Source organism: Limulus polyphemus, unplaced genomic scaffold (genome assembly GCF_000517525.1).
Source record: "Limulus polyphemus unplaced genomic scaffold, Limulus_polyphemus-2.1.2 Scaffold176, whole genome shotgun sequence".
Classification (NCBI taxonomy): Eukaryota; Metazoa; Arthropoda; class Merostomata; order Xiphosura; family Limulidae; genus Limulus; species Limulus polyphemus.
Window position 1 is genome coordinate 16,085 of NW_013665786.1, and position 19,199 is coordinate 35,283.

The 19,199-nt window shown below is 32.0% G+C and overlaps 1 protein-coding gene across 1 annotated transcript in view; it reads left to right on the forward strand.

Moving 5' to 3' along the window:
- LOC106478049 (leucine-rich repeat protein soc-2 homolog) overlaps positions 1-19,199 on the forward strand; it is a 34,150-nt gene that overhangs the window by 9,268 nt on the left and 5,683 nt on the right. The window contains exons 3-11 of the mRNA XM_013938559.2: positions 3,549-3,644; positions 4,987-5,107; positions 5,722-5,830; positions 6,208-6,301; positions 6,707-6,811; positions 7,346-7,460; positions 13,666-13,878; positions 14,730-14,867; positions 18,144-18,313. Of these exons, the coding sequence (XP_013794013.2) occupies positions 3,549-3,644; positions 4,987-5,107; positions 5,722-5,830; positions 6,208-6,301; positions 6,707-6,811; positions 7,346-7,460; positions 13,666-13,878; positions 14,730-14,867; positions 18,144-18,313 (1,161 nt within the window). The remainder of the gene's footprint in view (positions 1-3,548; positions 3,645-4,986; positions 5,108-5,721; positions 5,831-6,207; positions 6,302-6,706; positions 6,812-7,345; positions 7,461-13,665; positions 13,879-14,729; positions 14,868-18,143; positions 18,314-19,199) is intronic.

Sequence of the window (19,199 nt, forward strand, 5' to 3'; positions counted from 1 at the left end):
AATAAAAATTATTAAATGCATTACTATCACTAGTATAAAAAATTAGGGTTAACTCTCTTTGATAATCGACGGAAAGAAAAAAGAAGATTGGTTAAGTATTTTATTTCTTGTTTTTCATGTTTATTCTAATTATTAAAATAACTAAAATGTAAAAATATAGATCCTTTTAGTTTAGTTAAGTTTAGATTAGGTAAAATAAACAATAATAATGTTATAATAAAAATGTTTCATGAGGCATATGCACAAGCAGCTCGTTGGTAATGTAATTCATTAGCATAGCATGAGCTGCATGTTCCCTGAGTTATTTACAACTTATAATGGTGCAGTTAGTAGTTAGACATGGTTCAAGGGGAATAAAATTTAATCATAAAGAGATGTATACTGTTACGAACATAGAGCTACTTAGGATAAACAAATGTAGTTTGATGTTACAATTTGAAATCATTCTAGAAAGAAAAAAAGGTAATTTAGATTTTTTATTATTTTTTTTTGCGATTACAGAGTCAGTCAAATTGACTGGTTCCATTTTGAGATAAGGTAGAGAAAATAACATAAACTATAAAGTTTTACTGAAAAAAAACATTTGAAATGCATTTAGGTTTTAGGGATTACATAAAGGAAATTTTGAGATGAGGAAAAACATTTGTAATTTTAACATGGAAATGATTTTGCACACATAATATTCAAAATAAATACTCAATATATTCATGGACAAATCTTTATTTTATTAAAAGTGTTTCACTAAAAAATTTGATTTCTATGTGTCACATTGTATGTTGAATGCAACACTGGTTCAAATTAGATGTTTGTGATGTCAAAATACTAAGTCTATAATTTCATACGAATTAGGAACTCAAACTACCGATATTGACAAGCTAGAATATAAAATAAGAACCTCTTATCTTTTCTATTTGCTAAGATATCACTCATACTGAATCAAACACAGTGGCACCCCGTCCACCTCTCCATTTTTGGAAATGGTCCCTTATATACACTTACTTCTATATATCATATGAATAACCAATTGGAAGCCCAGAATGTCTCCATAGTGGCTTTCACAGCCATTTTCATGTGTTTGCATGCCATCTCTTTCTTTCAAACCAAGATTTCAAGGCGGTAGGTTGTGTCTTTAGTCTGCTCAAAATTTCATATTTTTTTAGACTGAAATACAGCTTAGTTACTAAGCTTGATAAATTACATTGGAATTCTCTAGTATTGATATGGTAATTTATGATTTTTTGGTTAATCAACTGTATATATATAAAACCTAAAAAATTATTTCATTTCATATCCTCCATGTGCAAAATTTTAAAAGGCATAGCAACCTCCATCAAGCAGCAACTAAGTACAAAGGTTGTAACTAGAAGAGATAATTGTTTGTTCACTTCTTTATTTACTGTTCTATGTTTTAAGAAAAATAAGTTTAAGAACTTATTTCTAAATAGCAATAATCTACATACATACATAATGTATAATAATCGAAATGTGACTGTATTTTACAAAATACTAGTCTAATAAAACACATCCAAGACAGGTCACTTTGTAAAGACTAAAGGTTAGTTTTATATTACTGGACACGGTAACATGAGTACACCTGAGCCACATCATTGTAACTTCTGTATTGTTATCCAGGCACGGCTGAAAGGTCAATATAATAAAAATAATAAATATATATATGTAAATGCATAATGTTATGAGATTTAAGCTATTTAGTCTAAACATTTATGTTTTTGTGTTATAACTTGTAGGCATTTAAGAATGAAAAATGCATAACTTATATTTATTTCCAAATTTTTTATGGTGGTTACAAAATCCAAACCCATTCAGAGATTTGTTACTGAAAATAACAGATAAAATATAAAGTTTGTTTCTTAAGAAACACATATGATAACTGTCTGGACATTGTAAAGATTTCGTATTTGAAATTTGAATATTTTCTGATGCACAAAAGTATTTTTAATCTTAAAATGAAAATTACTTTGCATGTTGGATAGGCAACATGCAAAAAGAAGAAGAAAGACATAAGAAAAACATTGCTTTACAAACCTTAAGACTTAATAAAAGAATATGATATTTTGCATATGAAAGCATTGTAATATTTACTGATAATCTGCCAAATTTTGTTAATGTACACTTACTAATTTGAAAGTTATAACATGAAAAATATAACAATCACAAAATGGTTACAAGGTCGGTCCCAGGGACCAAGCCTGTGCTGAAAGAGTTGAGGGATTATAATAGATAATAAGCTTTAAAGGGATGAGAATGTAGATTATCTCAGTTCTAGGATTAGAAATTCGTAAAATCCAGAACCGCTAAATAATTTGGCAGAACTGGATTCAATGGAGGAGTGGGGTGGATCAGCCTTATAAGATGATTGGGCCTAAAATACATTCAGAAAGAAAGCATCTTTCCAGCAGAGTACCTCTTCACTCGTGATTCCCTTTAACTTTTTAACAGGATGAATAATAAGCTTTTATAAATATTTTTTCAACTTTAACTAAAGAATTATTGTTATGTGACCCCCTCCCCCATCCTATTCAATCACACTGCAAAATTGTTTTAATATATATATATATATATTTTCAGCTCTGCTTAGCTACATATAGTCTAGATTATTATCTTATTGCTCTGTAGCTTTAAATTTTATATTTTTGGTTTCTTTTTATGTTCATAGGTCTCTACCTCCTTTACAGTGTTGGCATACTGGTTTTCAGTATTTCAGAGACCAGTTAACCTGATTTGAATTTGACATTTTTGGAATTAAAACTAATTTCAAACAGGTACTTACCTTAGTAATACTTTCCCTCTCACCTCCCCACAATCAAATTTTCGTTACAACACCAGTATTGAATAAAATCTAAATTATGATAGGAAAGCAGATATGTAAAAATCATCTGATGCTTGTGCAATAAGACATGTGGAAGATGGGAGAGTGAAGAATTATGGGGAAGTTATGCATGTCCTGTGATGTGTAATAACATTCTGAAAGTTTTGTATGTTTTGTTGACAACATGGGTTCAAACCTAACAAGGAAAGTTTCAGTATTTCAGAGATAAGTACATATTTGAAATTCATTTTCTTCTACTGAATTTAGAATCTGAAAAGATTGTTTGTATAGATAATTATTCCTTTTTCAGAACCAAACATGGCCATGTGCTATTTTGCCAGACTGTGGACCTGAGATTCCATGGTTAGCCCTATTACTGCCAAAAAAAGAAATATTACACACAATACTTAAGGTCTGGAGGGCATTATAAAAGTGATGTTCAAATGCCACAATTTAATTAGAGTTTCCCAAGTGGCGGCAGTAGGTGGTATTAACTAAGTTGCCTTCCCTCTAGTTTCAAAATTAAGGATGGTCAGCATAGATAGTTTTCAAGTAACTTTCTGCAGAAATCAGCAAAGAATCTTTTCTTAGTGTGAGGTTTTTGTAATGGCAATTGTCTATTCTGTTTTTGTTTCAAAAAATTACTTGCTGGTAATCCCATGTGTGTGTGTATTTACACCAGTTTCTGATGTTTCATCATTTTTATATTTCATTCCAGATTCCAGATGTTGTCCACACATTAACTTCTCTCACAATTTTACACTTAAGGTTCAATAGAATACGTGAAGTAGGAGAAGATATAGCTAACCTAGTTGTAAGTGACTGTCATTTTTTAAAACTTGTATACATATATTTTCATAATTACCTACATAATACATCTGTAATTGGATTCTTGTTGCTAATATCTCATTATTTTTAGAATTCTATTCCACTTTTTGAAAAAAATTATTTTTTAGATTTATTGTACTAAAACATTTTTTAAGACAAAATAAAATATAAGCTATGGTGTAAAAATAAAATAAAATGTCTGTAACTGTTTACTGAAGTGAGCAATGAGGAAAAAATAAGAGAATATGTTGTTTTTTTATAGTAGCAAAAGATAATTATAATTACTGGGTATTTGATAATCTCCCCAGAAATATTTTAAATAATTTTTAAGAGTTGGTTTTAACTAAACTGAGCTTTGTAAGGAAAAGTCTTAAAAAACACCTCAAAAATTAGAAAACTATTTCTGGTAGCTGACTTAGCTTGTGTGATATGTGCATTAGAGAAAGACCAAGGGAAAACTGAACTAAAAATAACATCCTGAATTTTAAACAATCAAGAACTGAGATAAAATCCTGAATTTTTGTTGAATCAAAAGCTATATTTAAAGTTTAGAATGACATATTTCTTAATTTCTTTGCTTCCAAAATTTAAGATATATTGTTCCATTTTGTGGTCTTTCTTAATTTTATATGTACTATTAGTTATGTAGATGTTTCTTCTTTTTTATTTTAAAGATTTTTTTTTATTCTATTACAACTGTTTAGACTAGTTTTATATCTCTAAGTGCAAGTATTTGTTTAGTTTCTTTGAATTAGTATTGTATGTAAATGGTTTGCTTGGTGTTAAATTAAGCCAGTTATTTTTTTATGCAGTCTTTTGAAATTAAAGTGGTTATTAGAAATTGATAGAATTGAATAATAATTTTGGTATGGCATGGAAATATTGTAGATAAGTATGTGATAATTTTAAAGGAACTATCTGGAAAACAAAATACCTTTGTGCACTTGGTATGATGAAGTAAAAGAAATTTCTTGAAACCAGCCTTTGTACTTTAACTTTTTGTTTTTCGATTCTTGGTTTGTGTGGTAAATTGTGAAAAAAATCATTTGTAAGTTTATACAATTATAATTATGAATAGTAAAATAAAATAAAAATATTACAAAAGGTCTATGAACACTCATAACATGTTATAATAACTTCTTATCTGAACTGATAATGAACTTAAATAATGTAGTTAATTTTATGTACCTGTCTATCTAGGAATATGTTATAAAATAAAAACTTGTTTTAATTAAAATGCATTAGTTCATGAATTTGGTATCTTCAATGTTATTGATATTTTAGTTGTAACAGTTGAATCCCATCTTGATATTTGGTCGGTATTTCAGAACCTGTCAATGCTCAGTTTGAGAGAGAATAAAATTAGGGAACTTCCTGCTGGTATTGGGAAACTGACAGCTCTTGTAACATTTGATGCTTCCAACAACCATCTCAAGCACCTACCATCTGGTGAGTTAGAAGCAAAGCATCTCTGTTTAAAGTTGTATACCAATTCTATTTCAGGAAAGCGCTTTTTATTGTAGAATTGAACATTGTCTCAGAGCAGATTAGAACTTCTTGTTATAAAAAATTTGCAGCTTACTCTTAGTTTTGTGGTTTGGTCAGTGTATCAAACTATAAAGAATTTTAAAGAGTAATGAATTAAACTTTATTTATTGAACACCTTTGAGAGTATTTAAATCTTGAAATTGTTTATATTAAGTATACCAGGAATAAAATTAATGGTTTTAAGAAGTAACTTCATTGTTTATATACTTAGCTTATAACAACTTTAAAATTTTATAATGCATACAAAGCTATTTAGTATGAAATAACACTTTATATTTTAAAGTTACTTCTCTAGTACTTGTATTACAGTAGTATGGACTACAATTAAGGTTGTAAACTAACTAGGAAAGATTTAGTACTCCAGAGTCAGAGCCATTATCAAAAACTTTGTAGTATTTAAATGTGTTGAAAAGTAAGTAATTTTAAAGCTTTAACTGTTTGTAGTATGTCTTGTCTTGTGCCTTACAGAACTAGATCAATATGTTAAGCTAATTTTTTTACCTTGTAATTTATAGAAATAGGCCAGTGTTCCCAGCTGTCTTCCCTTGATGTTCAACATAATGAACTTGTAGATATTCCAGAATCCATAGGTAATCTGAGAGCTCTGACCAGACTTGGTCTTAGGTAAGTCTCACATTTTTTACTTGTGTACAAATAAACAATTCTAGCAAATGATTTATTGCAATTATAATATATCACTAATCAAACTAATTCTAAGACTGGTCTTTTTCTGCAATCAATTTATCATTTATCAGATTAGGTTTTTTTGCTATAATGTGATATACAAGTGCTTAGTTTAACATGATATCCCTATAAAGATATTCAGTAGTTTCAAAAGAATAGTTTTTCTTTTACTATGTTATGTGAAGCAGTTGCAATAAAGAATGTGTCCGATTTTAGATGCTTCCTTTACTGTAGGCACTTTTTATTTATTGTTTAATAATACTCTGTAATTTTAATTGACAATTGTCCGATATTAAATTTACATTTTTTTTATGTAGGTATAACCAACTGACTTGTATTCCACAGTCACTCAGCAACTGTGTCAAGTTGACTGAATTTAATGTAGAGAGTAATAATTTATCACAGTTACCAGTAAGTACCACTACCTAAGTATATCTACATGTAATTTAGTGTTGTAGAACTTTATATTGTTTCTCACTCATCAGGATTGGTGACTAGTGTTCTTTTGTTTACGATTTTTAGTCTATTTTGTAACTTCCAATATGTGATTATAAAATTGTATTATAAAGTTCACTACACTGTTACACTTGAAACATTCATAGTACTTGGAAAGTGACTAGAATAGAATAGAAAGTTGGTAAATAACTTGAACTTAAGAATCCAAATGCTTAAAAAAAATATACCTTCCTTCTTCTGGAGTCATAGGTGTCAGTTTGTTAAAATTATCACAATAATAGTTTTAGTTAACATGAATCTTGCTTGTTGTGCTGTGATATTTTTGGTTATTCATAATCATAATCTGAACTACTTCTGCAGGAAGGACTTCTCTCTAGTCTATCTCACCTAACAAGTCTCACACTTTCTCGGAATGCTTTTACATCCTACCCAATTGGTGGACCATCACAGTTCTGTTTTGTCTATGTAAGTATTTTTAAATCTTGTCATATATCCAAATAACTTTTTTTTGGTCTGTGTGAGTAATCTTACATATTGTCAAGTGAGTGAATAAATATAGTTTTGTTTCATCTACATAAGTATTCTTTTGACTATATATGGATTATTACATCTTGTCATATGACTGAATAAATAAAGTTTTTGTTTTGTCAAGCTGAGTAATCCTACATCTTGTCATGTATATAAATAATGACAGTTTTATGGGAAAAATTAACCTTGTTTTTCAGGAATTGTTTTAGTATCTTGGACAAATTAGTTGGAAAAAGAATATTATTTTATCCTGAAAGACTTACTGGAATTTAGTTGGATTTAGGAATTTATTTATTTCAACTATTGCAAAACATTTTGTGGTAGCCTCTAAATAACTGTATGAATTGGTTTTATTTGGAATTTCATAATTTGCAGTATTTAAGTTCATGAACATTCTTCTGCTTGTAACTGTATTTATAAAGACAGCTTTATTTAAGTAATAATTAATATTAATTGAAATTTCGTTCACAGTCTATCAACATGGAGCACAACCAAATTAACAGAATTCCTTTTAGCATATTTTCTCGTGCTATGAACTTGACTAAGCTGAATATGAAGGACAACAAGATCACATCATTACCACTTGGTAAGGGATTATCTGTAATTAGAGATGCACTAATTAAGATTTACGTGATCGATACCAATAGCCAATGATTATCCAACCATATCAGTAGTTGGTAATACATACCAATGCAGGTAAGGTACTTTAAACTACTAAACAAATTAAAATTTAACCTTTAGGTGATTTTTTTCTTACGTTTATAAAGAACATTGACAAATACTATTTAGGTGGTGCATTTGGTTCAGCAAATGAATAAAGAATAATCATAAAAAAAAAGTTTAGAAGCTACTTTGCATTAGGACATCTGTAAATGCTTGGCAAAATAAAAACACACACACAGAAATTAACTTTTGAATTGTAATTGTAACTTTGATTAAGTTATAATAGAAACTTTATGCCTGTAAACTTCATCACAAAAAGTAAACATAGAACTATTCAGTTTATTTTACAGTATTCAGCCTGACAACTTTTCCTCTTCAGAGAAAAGAAAAAAAGACAACTTTTGGCTTCAAAACAGAACACAAATATGTTTACAAGCAATGCAGTTCAAGATGAAAACAAATACAAAAAGAAACTGATGTGATACATTTTGTACTAATAATAGTAACAAAACCCATTAATATTAACTTTAAATAATTTACTTGTTCAAGTAAGTTAAAAAGGTCATCAATATTATACTTACGGCTTTCTAGTTGTATTTAGTGCAGCAAACCTCTGAGTGTAAGGTTTTTTCTTCACAAAAAACATTTCAGCCTGTTCGTTTGCTCATCTAAAACATGTGGGGCAGCACTGAATAATTGTTCACTGTCAACACTACTGGGTATAAAAACACTTTCATGCAGCTTCAGCCATGATTGTAGAATGGTCTTTGTTGCTCTTCCAGTGTTGCACTTTTTGTGCCTTTCTTGGAAGCATGGCCCACTCAGGTAACCATGTTACTGAAGCACAACACTACAGTTAATTCTATCAGTTTAAACACTGCCATCACTTTTCTCCCATATTTCATCATACATTGACCATCGGGTACTGCTAGGTTTGTAGAAATGCCATCGTCTGTTTGCTTTGGTTTCTTTGTGACAGGTTCTTAGGTTGTTGTGTATTTGTCATTTTGCTTCCATTTGTTCCAGATATGTCAACAACATCTGCATAGCAAGCAGCTTTTTGTCAAGGTTGGTAAAGTACCTGTCCTTATATGTTGAATACGGCAGGGTTGCAATGCAGTTGAAGTAATTTCTTTTGATACGAGATTTTCACAATATAATTTCTGTGAACATTTTTTGCTTGAAGCAGATAACTAATTTGACATGGGTTTTTTTATTATCCAGTCTTGCCTCCTTTCTTTCCTTAGCCATCTTTAAGAAATCAGTATTCAGTGGGAAGTGTATTAAATCTGTTGTGCTAAAATCTTTAGTGGTGTTACCTCAAAATGTTTTCAGCACATAGTTTATAATGAGCTGTCCTGTTATGGTTTTCTAACACTAAACAAATTCCAAACTCATTGTTTTTTTACATTTACAGCAAATAGCAATTGCACATTGAGCACTAGAGCAAATACGTTCTTTTCTCAACTGCTTATACATTAAAATGTTCTGGGTGAAAACAAGTAAAAATATTGGTATACCTTTTTGACTGCAACAACGAAAATGGCCAATAGTGAATAATGTAAATTTTTCCTATATCAGTGCCAAGCTGATAGCTTACTGATATGTACGTGTACCCCTGTCTGTAATCAGTATCATTTTCAAGTCAAATTACTATTTATTGAGTGACAACATGGATGGTTTTTGGCGAGATATTTTGGTTGAAATGTTATTTCAAATGTTTTTTTTTACTATGGGTTAATGCTTTTGTAATCAGGTATTTTGATTGCAATAATAGTTTAAATTTGTTTTTGTATCTACTTGTAGTATGCTTTTGTAAAGAAGTATTTTGATTTCAGTAATAGTTTAAATTTTGTTTTGTTACTACTTGTAGTATGCTTTTGTAAAGAGGTATTTTGATTGCAGTAGTAGTTTAAATTGGTTTTTGTTACTACTTTTTGAGTAATATGCTTTTTTTTCTTTCAGTGAAATAAAAATTAGTATTGTCAGCTGAATCTTGTAACTGCAATGTGTCAATGTAATATTTTGGTATTCTAGTTTCTACTAAAGCTGTAAAGGTAAAGATTTTTTTTATTACTCTGAGGTAAATTAAGTACGTTGGCTCTCGGAGGTTAAAATTGTGGTGCAGCTGTTTGGTGAATGACAATGTACTTTACCTTTTATTGTGTTTTTTCAGTGTCAGTGGTCAGCCCCTCAAGGTGGATTCCTGTATGTGGTGAGGGGACCTCCTAGAGAAGGTTCTGTATTTTCAGTTACCTTCTCTAAGATCTGAACATCCACCAATGTGTTTGTTGTGCATGGTGACCTATGAAGGGGAGGAGATGATTTTGGTGGTTGAGTGGTGTCTGGAACACTGCAATACACCTTGAAAACGTGTAGACGGTTGTCTGATGCTGGTTTTTCGGGTATAGTGCTCATGAAACCCTGGCATTGCTGCACTGTTCTTGTTTGGCATTGTAGTGCATACCCTCGCCGGACTCTGTAGTGGGTGGGGGCACTGAATCTTTCTCCTTTTATTATGGATCCCCATCCAAAAATAAAAATGAATAGTAAAAACACAGTTCATTTGTACGCAACCACACCTTGAAGACTCTGATCAGCAATCTTGTATGTCATTTTTTGATTTTACATTCCTTGGCAGACAAACCTTTAGGACAAATGTCTCCATATTTTATTCAAAAGGGATTAGAAAAGCTTGCTGGCTCTCCAAAGGCAGTCAAGAAGCTACATTCTGGGGACATCTTGGTGGAAACATCTACAAGTTGAACTCTTCCTGAATTCAAAAGCCATTGGGGATGTACCTATTGAGGTTACTCCCCATGCTACTTTGGATTCCTCATGAGGAGTTATTATTGAGAGGGATTTGAAGAACATCCCTCAGTTGTAGATTCTTTCTGGTTTCTCCAGCCAAGGAGTCTTTGCAGTGAGACGCATCTCCACTCATAAAGAAGGAATTATACTGCCTACCAATGTTCTTATTTTGACATTTACATCTCCACATCCACCTGCCTCTGTCAAGGCAGGTTATCTTCATTGTAAGGTATGGCCATATATTCCCAACACTCGCTGGTGTTTTCTGTGTCAGTGGTTCAGTCATTCGAAGACATCTTGTCGTGGTTGTGTGACATGTGCTCATTGTGGTGACAAAGACCACGATGCCTACGAGTGTCAATTGGACCCTAACTGCATCAATTGTAGTGGTTCCCACCCTTCTTACTTTCGTTCATGCCCTAAGTGGGTAAAGGAGAAAGAGGTACAGCTTTTGGAAGCCGTTAATAACATTTTTCTTATCCGGAGGTTCTAAAGTTGTTATCCCCTACTCCATCTTGGACATATGCTGCTGCACTATGTTCCACTATTACTGTGGGTGTGCAGATAGCACTTTCTGTACCTCCGTCAGAGTCTTTTTCTCATCATGTGAAGAGTCTTTTGACCTCACTGGGTAATTGAGTTGACAAGTACACGTCTACTCCTTTATCTGTCCCTGCCATTCCTTCCAGTGACTGCCCAGGTCCACTTCCTTTGGCCCTGGCTTCTGGTGTCTGCTCAGGTCCATCCCCAAGATGCTGAACGATTATTCATACATACCCTCAGTCACTGGAATCTATGTATACTGACAGAGACCTGCTCACTCATCCCAAGGCAGGATCCAAAGAGGTCTGCAGACCTCCTTCAAATAAAGAAAAAGGGCATGGTCATAAACCAAAGGGTTCTCCACCTCATTTTCCTCCACCTAAGTAAAAATGGCCACTTTGATGGAGTGGAACTGTCGAGGTGTCCATTCTAATCTGTATGACATTAAGGCCTTGATTCAATCCTATCATCCTGTGTGTCTTTCCTTCCAGGAAACATTCCTGAAACCTGCCGATACAGTAATCTTTTGGCAGTTTTCTTTATACCTGAAGGGCAGGCTATGTTATGGGTGGAACTGCTGGTTGACCCATTCAATACACCTTTGGAGGCCATAGCCATCCATGTTTACTTGGGTTGTATCATCACTGTTTGTTGTCTATCTATCTCCAAGAGAGACTTAATTTCAATCAGACCTTGATGCCCTTGTCGAACAGTTGCTGTCTCATTTTTTAATCCTGGGAGACTTTAATGAACACAATCCCCTCTGGAGTGGTGCTGATATTGATGGGAGGGGGTCATTCCATAGAGTGTATGCTCTCAGATCACATCCTTTCTCTCTTCAATACTGGTTCTTATACTTATTTTAATGTACCTAGTCAGTCTTTTACTGTCATTGATCTATCTCTCTGCTCTCCTTCATTTTTCTCTCGCTTTTCTTGTGGGGTTGACAATGACCCACTGGGCAGTGATCATTTTCCTATTGTTTTGAGGGAGTTTGGCCATGGTCGATGCCAACTGGCCCCCTTTCTCGGAACTTGATCCTGCCATCTGCCATCAATAGATGACTGCATGGTAGCCATGATTGACTGTATCATCCAGGCAGCTCCTCACTCATTTTCCACCTCGACACGTTTTCCACAGTATTTTCATCATGATGGAGTCCTGCCTGCCAGGAGGCACAGAATGCTCAAAAATAGGCCTGGGATAACTTTCGATGGAGTTTATCAGCTGGCCTGTGCACACGCTTGGCAGGTGAGGTGCCAAAGTCAAAAGGTATCTTGGATTAAGTTCACTACTAGCATCTCTTCTACCACCAGTTCAAAAATCATATGGGACAAGATTATGAAAGTCAGTGGGAGGTATTCTTCCCATCCCCTTTCCATCTTGCTCTCCAATAACCAGGAATTTGCTGATGTCCAGAGCATCGCCGATACTCTCGGCGAGAGCTTTTCTCATGCATCTAGCACTCCTGTTTCTTCCCCCACCTTCTTGACCATCAAGTCTCAGGCAGAGCGATTGTCTCTTTTCTTTCGAGCCGATCATCTCTATGACTATAATCGCCCCTTTACTCTGGTGGAACTCAAACTTGCTCTTCATTGGTCTGGCAGTACACCGGTTGGACCTGACGATGTTCATTACGAGATGCTGCACCATCTCTCTCTTGCTATTCTTCTGGTTATTTTTTACTGGATCTGTCAGGAGAATGTTTTCCCTGATACTTGCTGCCATACTATTTTTAAGTTTTATAACAATTTTACTTTCACTGTTTTTACCGGTTGTTTGGTAAAGATAGCATAGTTGTTTTCCACCATAAAACGTCAACCAACCAACCGATGGTTAGTGTGAATTTCTCCATGTATGAAATAGGAACTAAACACTACATTATTGATGAATGTTTATGAATTTTAAAGATGTAAATGTTGTTTAACAATTTTCATTATATTTTTTCATTGCTGCCATTAGTTATCTCTAGATACATTCTGGTGTCTTAATGAAAGATAGAGATAATTTTTTTTAGTAATTTAATAGATGAAATAAAATGTAATAGAAAATATATGAAAAGTGGAGTCACACATAAGTAAAACACAGTATGGTATTTTCATCATTAATATCTTTATAAATAGCTTCAGTAACAAAACACTAGTGCCAACTCAAATTATTTTATTATATACATTTCTGATTAGTTTCTACATTTTTATTTGTCATTTGCATTAATTTAGTATTTTATACATAATGCAATTCTCATTCTTTGTTGTAACTGATGTAAAATATCAGGTGGATCTATCTATACAAATGGTTAATTCCATTGGCAATGTAGTGAATTTTTTTAGTATTTCAAAGGTAACAGTTTAACTGCTATAGCAGTATATAGTGCAATTAACAAAGTGAGCAGCAAATTTTGGTAATTAACTAACCCTCCAGTCAGTGTTACTACAGAAAGAAATATGTATAAATAAATCTATATAACCAATAAAATTTTAAAAGCTGTTCAAACAGTGAATGAAGCATATACTGATTTATTTACATATGACTTAATATAGTTTCTCATAAAATGAATTTTGGGCTTAAACTCACTTACTTTTGTTGTTATTTTCAATCCCTTCAAAAAAAAAAGAATACCAGATTTTTAACAGTGGTTTTAGCTTGGTCAGTTCTGTTACTGTATTTGTCACCTTTGAAAATGATTCACCTAGTTCTTTACAAACATGAACAGATAGATACACTAGAGCATAAAGAGTAATAACTGAATAGCAACCATTCCATGTGTTCTATAGATATAGGCACTTGGACTAGCATGGTGGAGTTAAATCTGGGTACTAACCAGCTGAGCAAAGTTCCTGATGACATCCAGTTTCTCCAGTCACTTGAAGTTTTAGTTCTAAGTAATAACCTCCTCAAGAGGCTTCCTGCAACGATAGGAAACTTGCGCAAGTTACGACTGCTGGACCTAGAGGAAAACAAACTAGAAGCATTGCCAAATGAAATAGGTTGGTTATTCTGTGGAAAGTATATAATAGTTGTAAGGTAGTTACTGATGAATACTAGTTTTTAAATGTATTATTAAAATACAATAGAGTTCGGTAAGAAATCTGAGTAACTGATTCAGTAGAGGCTTTATAAATAACCAGACAGATCTTTAGTAAAAATATGTTATTAAAAAATCTGAGGCTTTATAAATAACCAGACAGATCTTTAGTAAAAATGTGTTATTAAAAAATCTGAGGCTTTATAAATAATCAGACAAATCTTTAGTAAAAATATGTTATTAAAAAATCTGATTTTTTTTTTATCAACAGACTTGTAATGTTCACTATAAGCTTGCCAAACTTTGTAAAGATACACGTACAACATTCAAAGTTATAATTTGTACAGTTCTGTGGTTAAAAGGTCGATCAAAATGACTGAACTCATATAAAGAGTGATAAATTATTTTAAATTAAATACAAAGTAGGGAAAATGGGAATCAGTCAGCATATTAAATTAACAATCAGTTATAGGTACTTCATTGGTTCAGTTAAACTGTATGTTTTTTGTCTGTGTTTTTCTTGTATATACAAACACACTAAACATAGAAAAATATGGTTCAGTTCTAACTAATTGACTCTGTCTATTCTGTTTTGGGTATGTTGACATGTAAAACTTTTATATGTACATGTATATAATAAATTAAATATATAATTTCCAAAATATCAGTATATCACCACCACTACTACTACTACTTCTTTCTTTTCCTGTAAATCATGATGTAATAAGAATATGCTTGGAAAATATGAACACAATTTTTCTATTTGTAGCAATAATATTCCAAAAACAATTACTGCCATATTTTGATTTTTAGGGTTTTTACGAGAACTTCAGAAATTAATCCTCCAAAGTAATCAACTGACCAGTTTGCCACGAGCCATTGGCCATCTTACAAGTGTCACGTATCTCAGTGTGGCTGAAAATAACATCGGCTACATTCCGGAAGAAATCAGTAAATATTTATCCTTTGATAAGCAAGTGTAATAGTTAGAAACATCTTTAGATTTTTGTCTTTTTAATTCAGATTAAACTATTTATGCATGTGATTTTTGAACTAGGATTGTACTATTTTTATTAATCTACCAATGTGTGGTCTATAAGCTTCCTTCAAGTGGTCCATGGAAAGGTTGACTAGTTACAGAAAGGAAGTATCAGCATAATGTGTAGATCACATTGTGGTGCATGAACTAAATGTTTGAGAGTCAATGACCAAGGATTTATCTTACTTTGTTTGTCAAGTTATAAAAAAGTTAAAACTACGTTTTTATGCACATGAGAAGTTCTTTGTGTATATATGCATTGCTGTGAGTGTTAATTTTATATTTTTGTGCTTGTTACACACTTGAAAAAGTAGATAAAGTTAGATTCAAATTGTGTATTTTGACTCTGTGAATGACATATACACACATACTCATGCTTGTACAAAACTAATATTGTTATTAAAAGAAATGGTTAATAGAGCTTTTAATAAATGTTGACTTATTTGTTGATTTCTTGTGGAAAAATTGTATACACATAAGTCTAAAATAAATTAACTATTTTGAGCATACAGTATGTATGTACATATACTACTTAAAACAGCTAAAGGATAGTTGGAGATTTCTATATTCTAATTATAATAAGGCATAACAACTGTTATAAAACAATCTCAGTGACACTCTTGAGTCCATTTTCATGCAAAAGAAGCACGAAAGTTTTGATCATGTGATCTGTTAATCACAAATGTGAGGAAATACTAAAAAAGTGAAAGAAGCACAATATATTCTCAATTAGCAGTTTGACCAACAACAGAATATGTAAATATTGAGACCCTATGCTTTTTATATATTATTAGTGTAATGCCGACTTTTTGGGAGATTGTCACAGACATGACTGGTTATTTTTTTCATCATACTGATGGTTGTAAGCATTCATCAGTGTTTTGTTGTACTTATTTCATTGTCCCTTATAATCACTACTGTGATTTTGTTATATATTTGTATTAATATGTATGCACACATGCATGCGTATGTGTTAACTCTTTTCAGCGTGGGCTCGGTCCCAGGGACTGACTTTGTAACCATTTTGTGCTTGTTATAGTTTTCATCCTATAACGTTTAAATTAGTAAGGGTATGTTAACAAAATTTGGGAGATTATCAGTAAACATTACAATGCTTTCATACGCAAAGTATAAAAAATTTTTAATAAGTCTTAAGGTTTGTTAAGCAATGTTTTTCTCATGCCTTTTTTATTTTTGCATGTTGCCTATCCAACATGCAAAGTAAATTTTCATTTTAAGATGAAAAATACTTTTATGCATCAGAAAATTTCACATGCAAAATCTTTATAATGTCCTGATAATTATCAAATTTTTCTTAAGAATAAAAACTTTACATTTTATCTGTTGTTTTCACTAACGAATCTCTGTACAGGTTCGATAGATTCGACTGACCTTGTAACAACCATAAAAAAACAGGAAATAAATATAAATCATGCCTCTTTCATTCTAGAATGTCAACAAATTATAACGTGAAAACATAAATGTTTAGACTAAATAGCTTAAATTTCATAACATTATACATTTATATATATATATTGATTATTTTTATTATATTGACCTTTCAGCCATGTCTAGCTAACATTACAGAAGTTACAATGATGCGGCACACGTACTCTCATGTTACTGTATCCAATAATATAAAACTGACCTTTATTCTTTACAAAGTGAGCTGTCTTTGCTGTGCTTTAGTATACTAGTATTTTGTAAAATAGTCACACTTCCATCATTATACATTATATATGTATATAGATTATTTCTATTTAGAAATAAGTTCCTAAACTTATTTTTCTTAAAACATAGAACAGTAAATAAAGAAGTAAAGCAAACAGTTATCTCTAAAGATACAACCTACCTTAAACAACAAATGCAATGACATGGCCTTTGACATGTGACCCATCTGGAGAGAGTCAATGAGGATAAGCAAAAATATTGAAACGCATGCTAGTTTTAATAGGCACCCAAATCTTTTCTCATAAAAGAAAAAGCTTGGTCATTAATTATGCATATCACATGCATCATCAATCCCAGGTGTCTGGACTTCATGCATATAATAGCTAGCCATTCTTGTTTTGGCTCGGTTCCAGCCATCATGCCTTCCAGGAAACTTCAGAATAGTGATAATAAGGGTCTATTTAGCTGATGCACATGTTACAAATAACATATAGATTGTTGCTGTTTGACTTGTAACTAGTATAATTTCAAGTGTAAAGAGTAGAAATAGGTGTCAGAGCACCACAAAACAACAAGACAATAGTAACTTGAATGACAGCAAACAGTTTCAGAGAAAAGTTTCTCCTTGGATTCAGTGGATACCATGATAGAGTAACTATATAGCAAACCATTTACAGCTCTGAGAAAGACGTTTGCACATGCAGTGGTACAGTGAATACAAACTGTGGTGAGAAACATTGCTTTAAAAGGTAATTTATTCAAGGGAGTGAACCTTCACCTTTTGAACTAATGTTTTTATATGTTGAGAAAAAAAAATATATTTGAGTATTTGGTTCCAATTGTAAGAGTGAACCACATTTTGTTTGTAAGCAATTAGCTAATTACTGTATTTAAAAACAGAATTATATTCTGGGAGTCCTGGTTTACCATATGATGCACATTGAGATGGCAGTATGCCTGCATTAAACAAAAGTTATTTCAAACTAGTTTGCTCAGCACAAAAAACATTCATTTGATCATCCAGGTCAGCATAATCATCAAAACATAGTCCATTGTAGGGTGTTCACGAAACCAGACATTGACATTACTTTCCCTCTTCAACACCACTGAAAGAATTTGAGGAAGTTTTTGTGGAGGAATAATGTAATCTTCGTGTTTGAAACTTTTAAAATATATCTACTTAGTCATTAAACCGAATGTTTGCTGATCTGAATTCTCAATGCCATGTTAATTTTTTTTTTCAACATTTCTGTTTTCTTATAACCCTTTTATTTACATTCTCCTCAGAAATGAAATAGATCAGTTGTATTTCTGAGGTGGATGCATACTGTGAAACTTCTATTGACATAGATTCATACTTCTACATGAAAGTCAAATAGTTAATTGAATAAGGGGTGTCCTGGTACAACTCTTGCACAAGCCTTAGACTGCTGATATCCATGAAAGATCATTTTGTATTAATATTAAATATTATATTACTTAATTTGCTTTATAGTTTTTAATTTTTCTACTTTTAGGTTCTCTGGAGAACCTTGAATCCTTGTACTTGAATGACAATCCTAATCTACACAATCTCCCATTTGAGCTGGCTCTCTGCAACAACCTCCAAATCATGAACGTGGAAGGCTGTCCGCTATCCCAGATCCCACCAGAAATAGCCAGTGGTGGCTCATCTTTAATCATACAGGTGAGCTTTTTACTTTTGGTTAATTGTTAATGTACAGTGGTGTTTACAAATGTATGTGTAAATCTTTGGCTACTTTTAGCATCTTATAAGTTAGTGAGCAGTAATTTCTTGGGAATTTATCTTCTGAAAAAACAAAATTCTATATTTTAAAATGAGTAACACAGAGAAGCAAGAGATAAATACCAGAAACAAAAGTCATTTAGTATAGACAGCAAGGCAAAACAATATATTCTGAAATACACATTAAATAAAGTTACAAGGGGGGATTCATAGTTAAGAAGTTTAACTTTTCTGTTCTTAATAATACAGTCAAGAGAGAGTGTGTATCCAAAAATGTGTATGTTTTGATTATTATCTAGCATGTGGAAGTTTATTAACATTAAATTTTCTATGTACAATTGATGTAGGCATTAGTTGCTAACATTATACTAAAATTGAGTTGATTCTGTCAATGCTGATTTTAATGTGGCAAAAATGTATATTACAATATTTGTGTTTATCAAGTTTTTCATCCTTTTCTTTAAGAGTACAGAAACATGTAAAATGTATGAAATGTGTTTTATTTAATAACTGATTCATTTCAGTAACAACAGGTAATTGTCGAGCTTAATTTGAGATATGAAAGTGCATAAGATGGTTCTAGGTAACTATTAGATCGTTAAGAAATTAATGTAGCTTTTTTTAGATGAAAGAACCCAAACAACTTATATATAATGACAAAACATTTATTAAATGAAAAAGTCTCCATTTTTTTGATGATGCTTTTCCACCTTACAATCAGGTTGTTAATACCCTGATTATAGAAATCACTTGGCTTTGAAGCAAAAACATGTCGATGTTCTATTTAACACCTTTCACATTTGCATACGTTTTTCCATTAAGATGG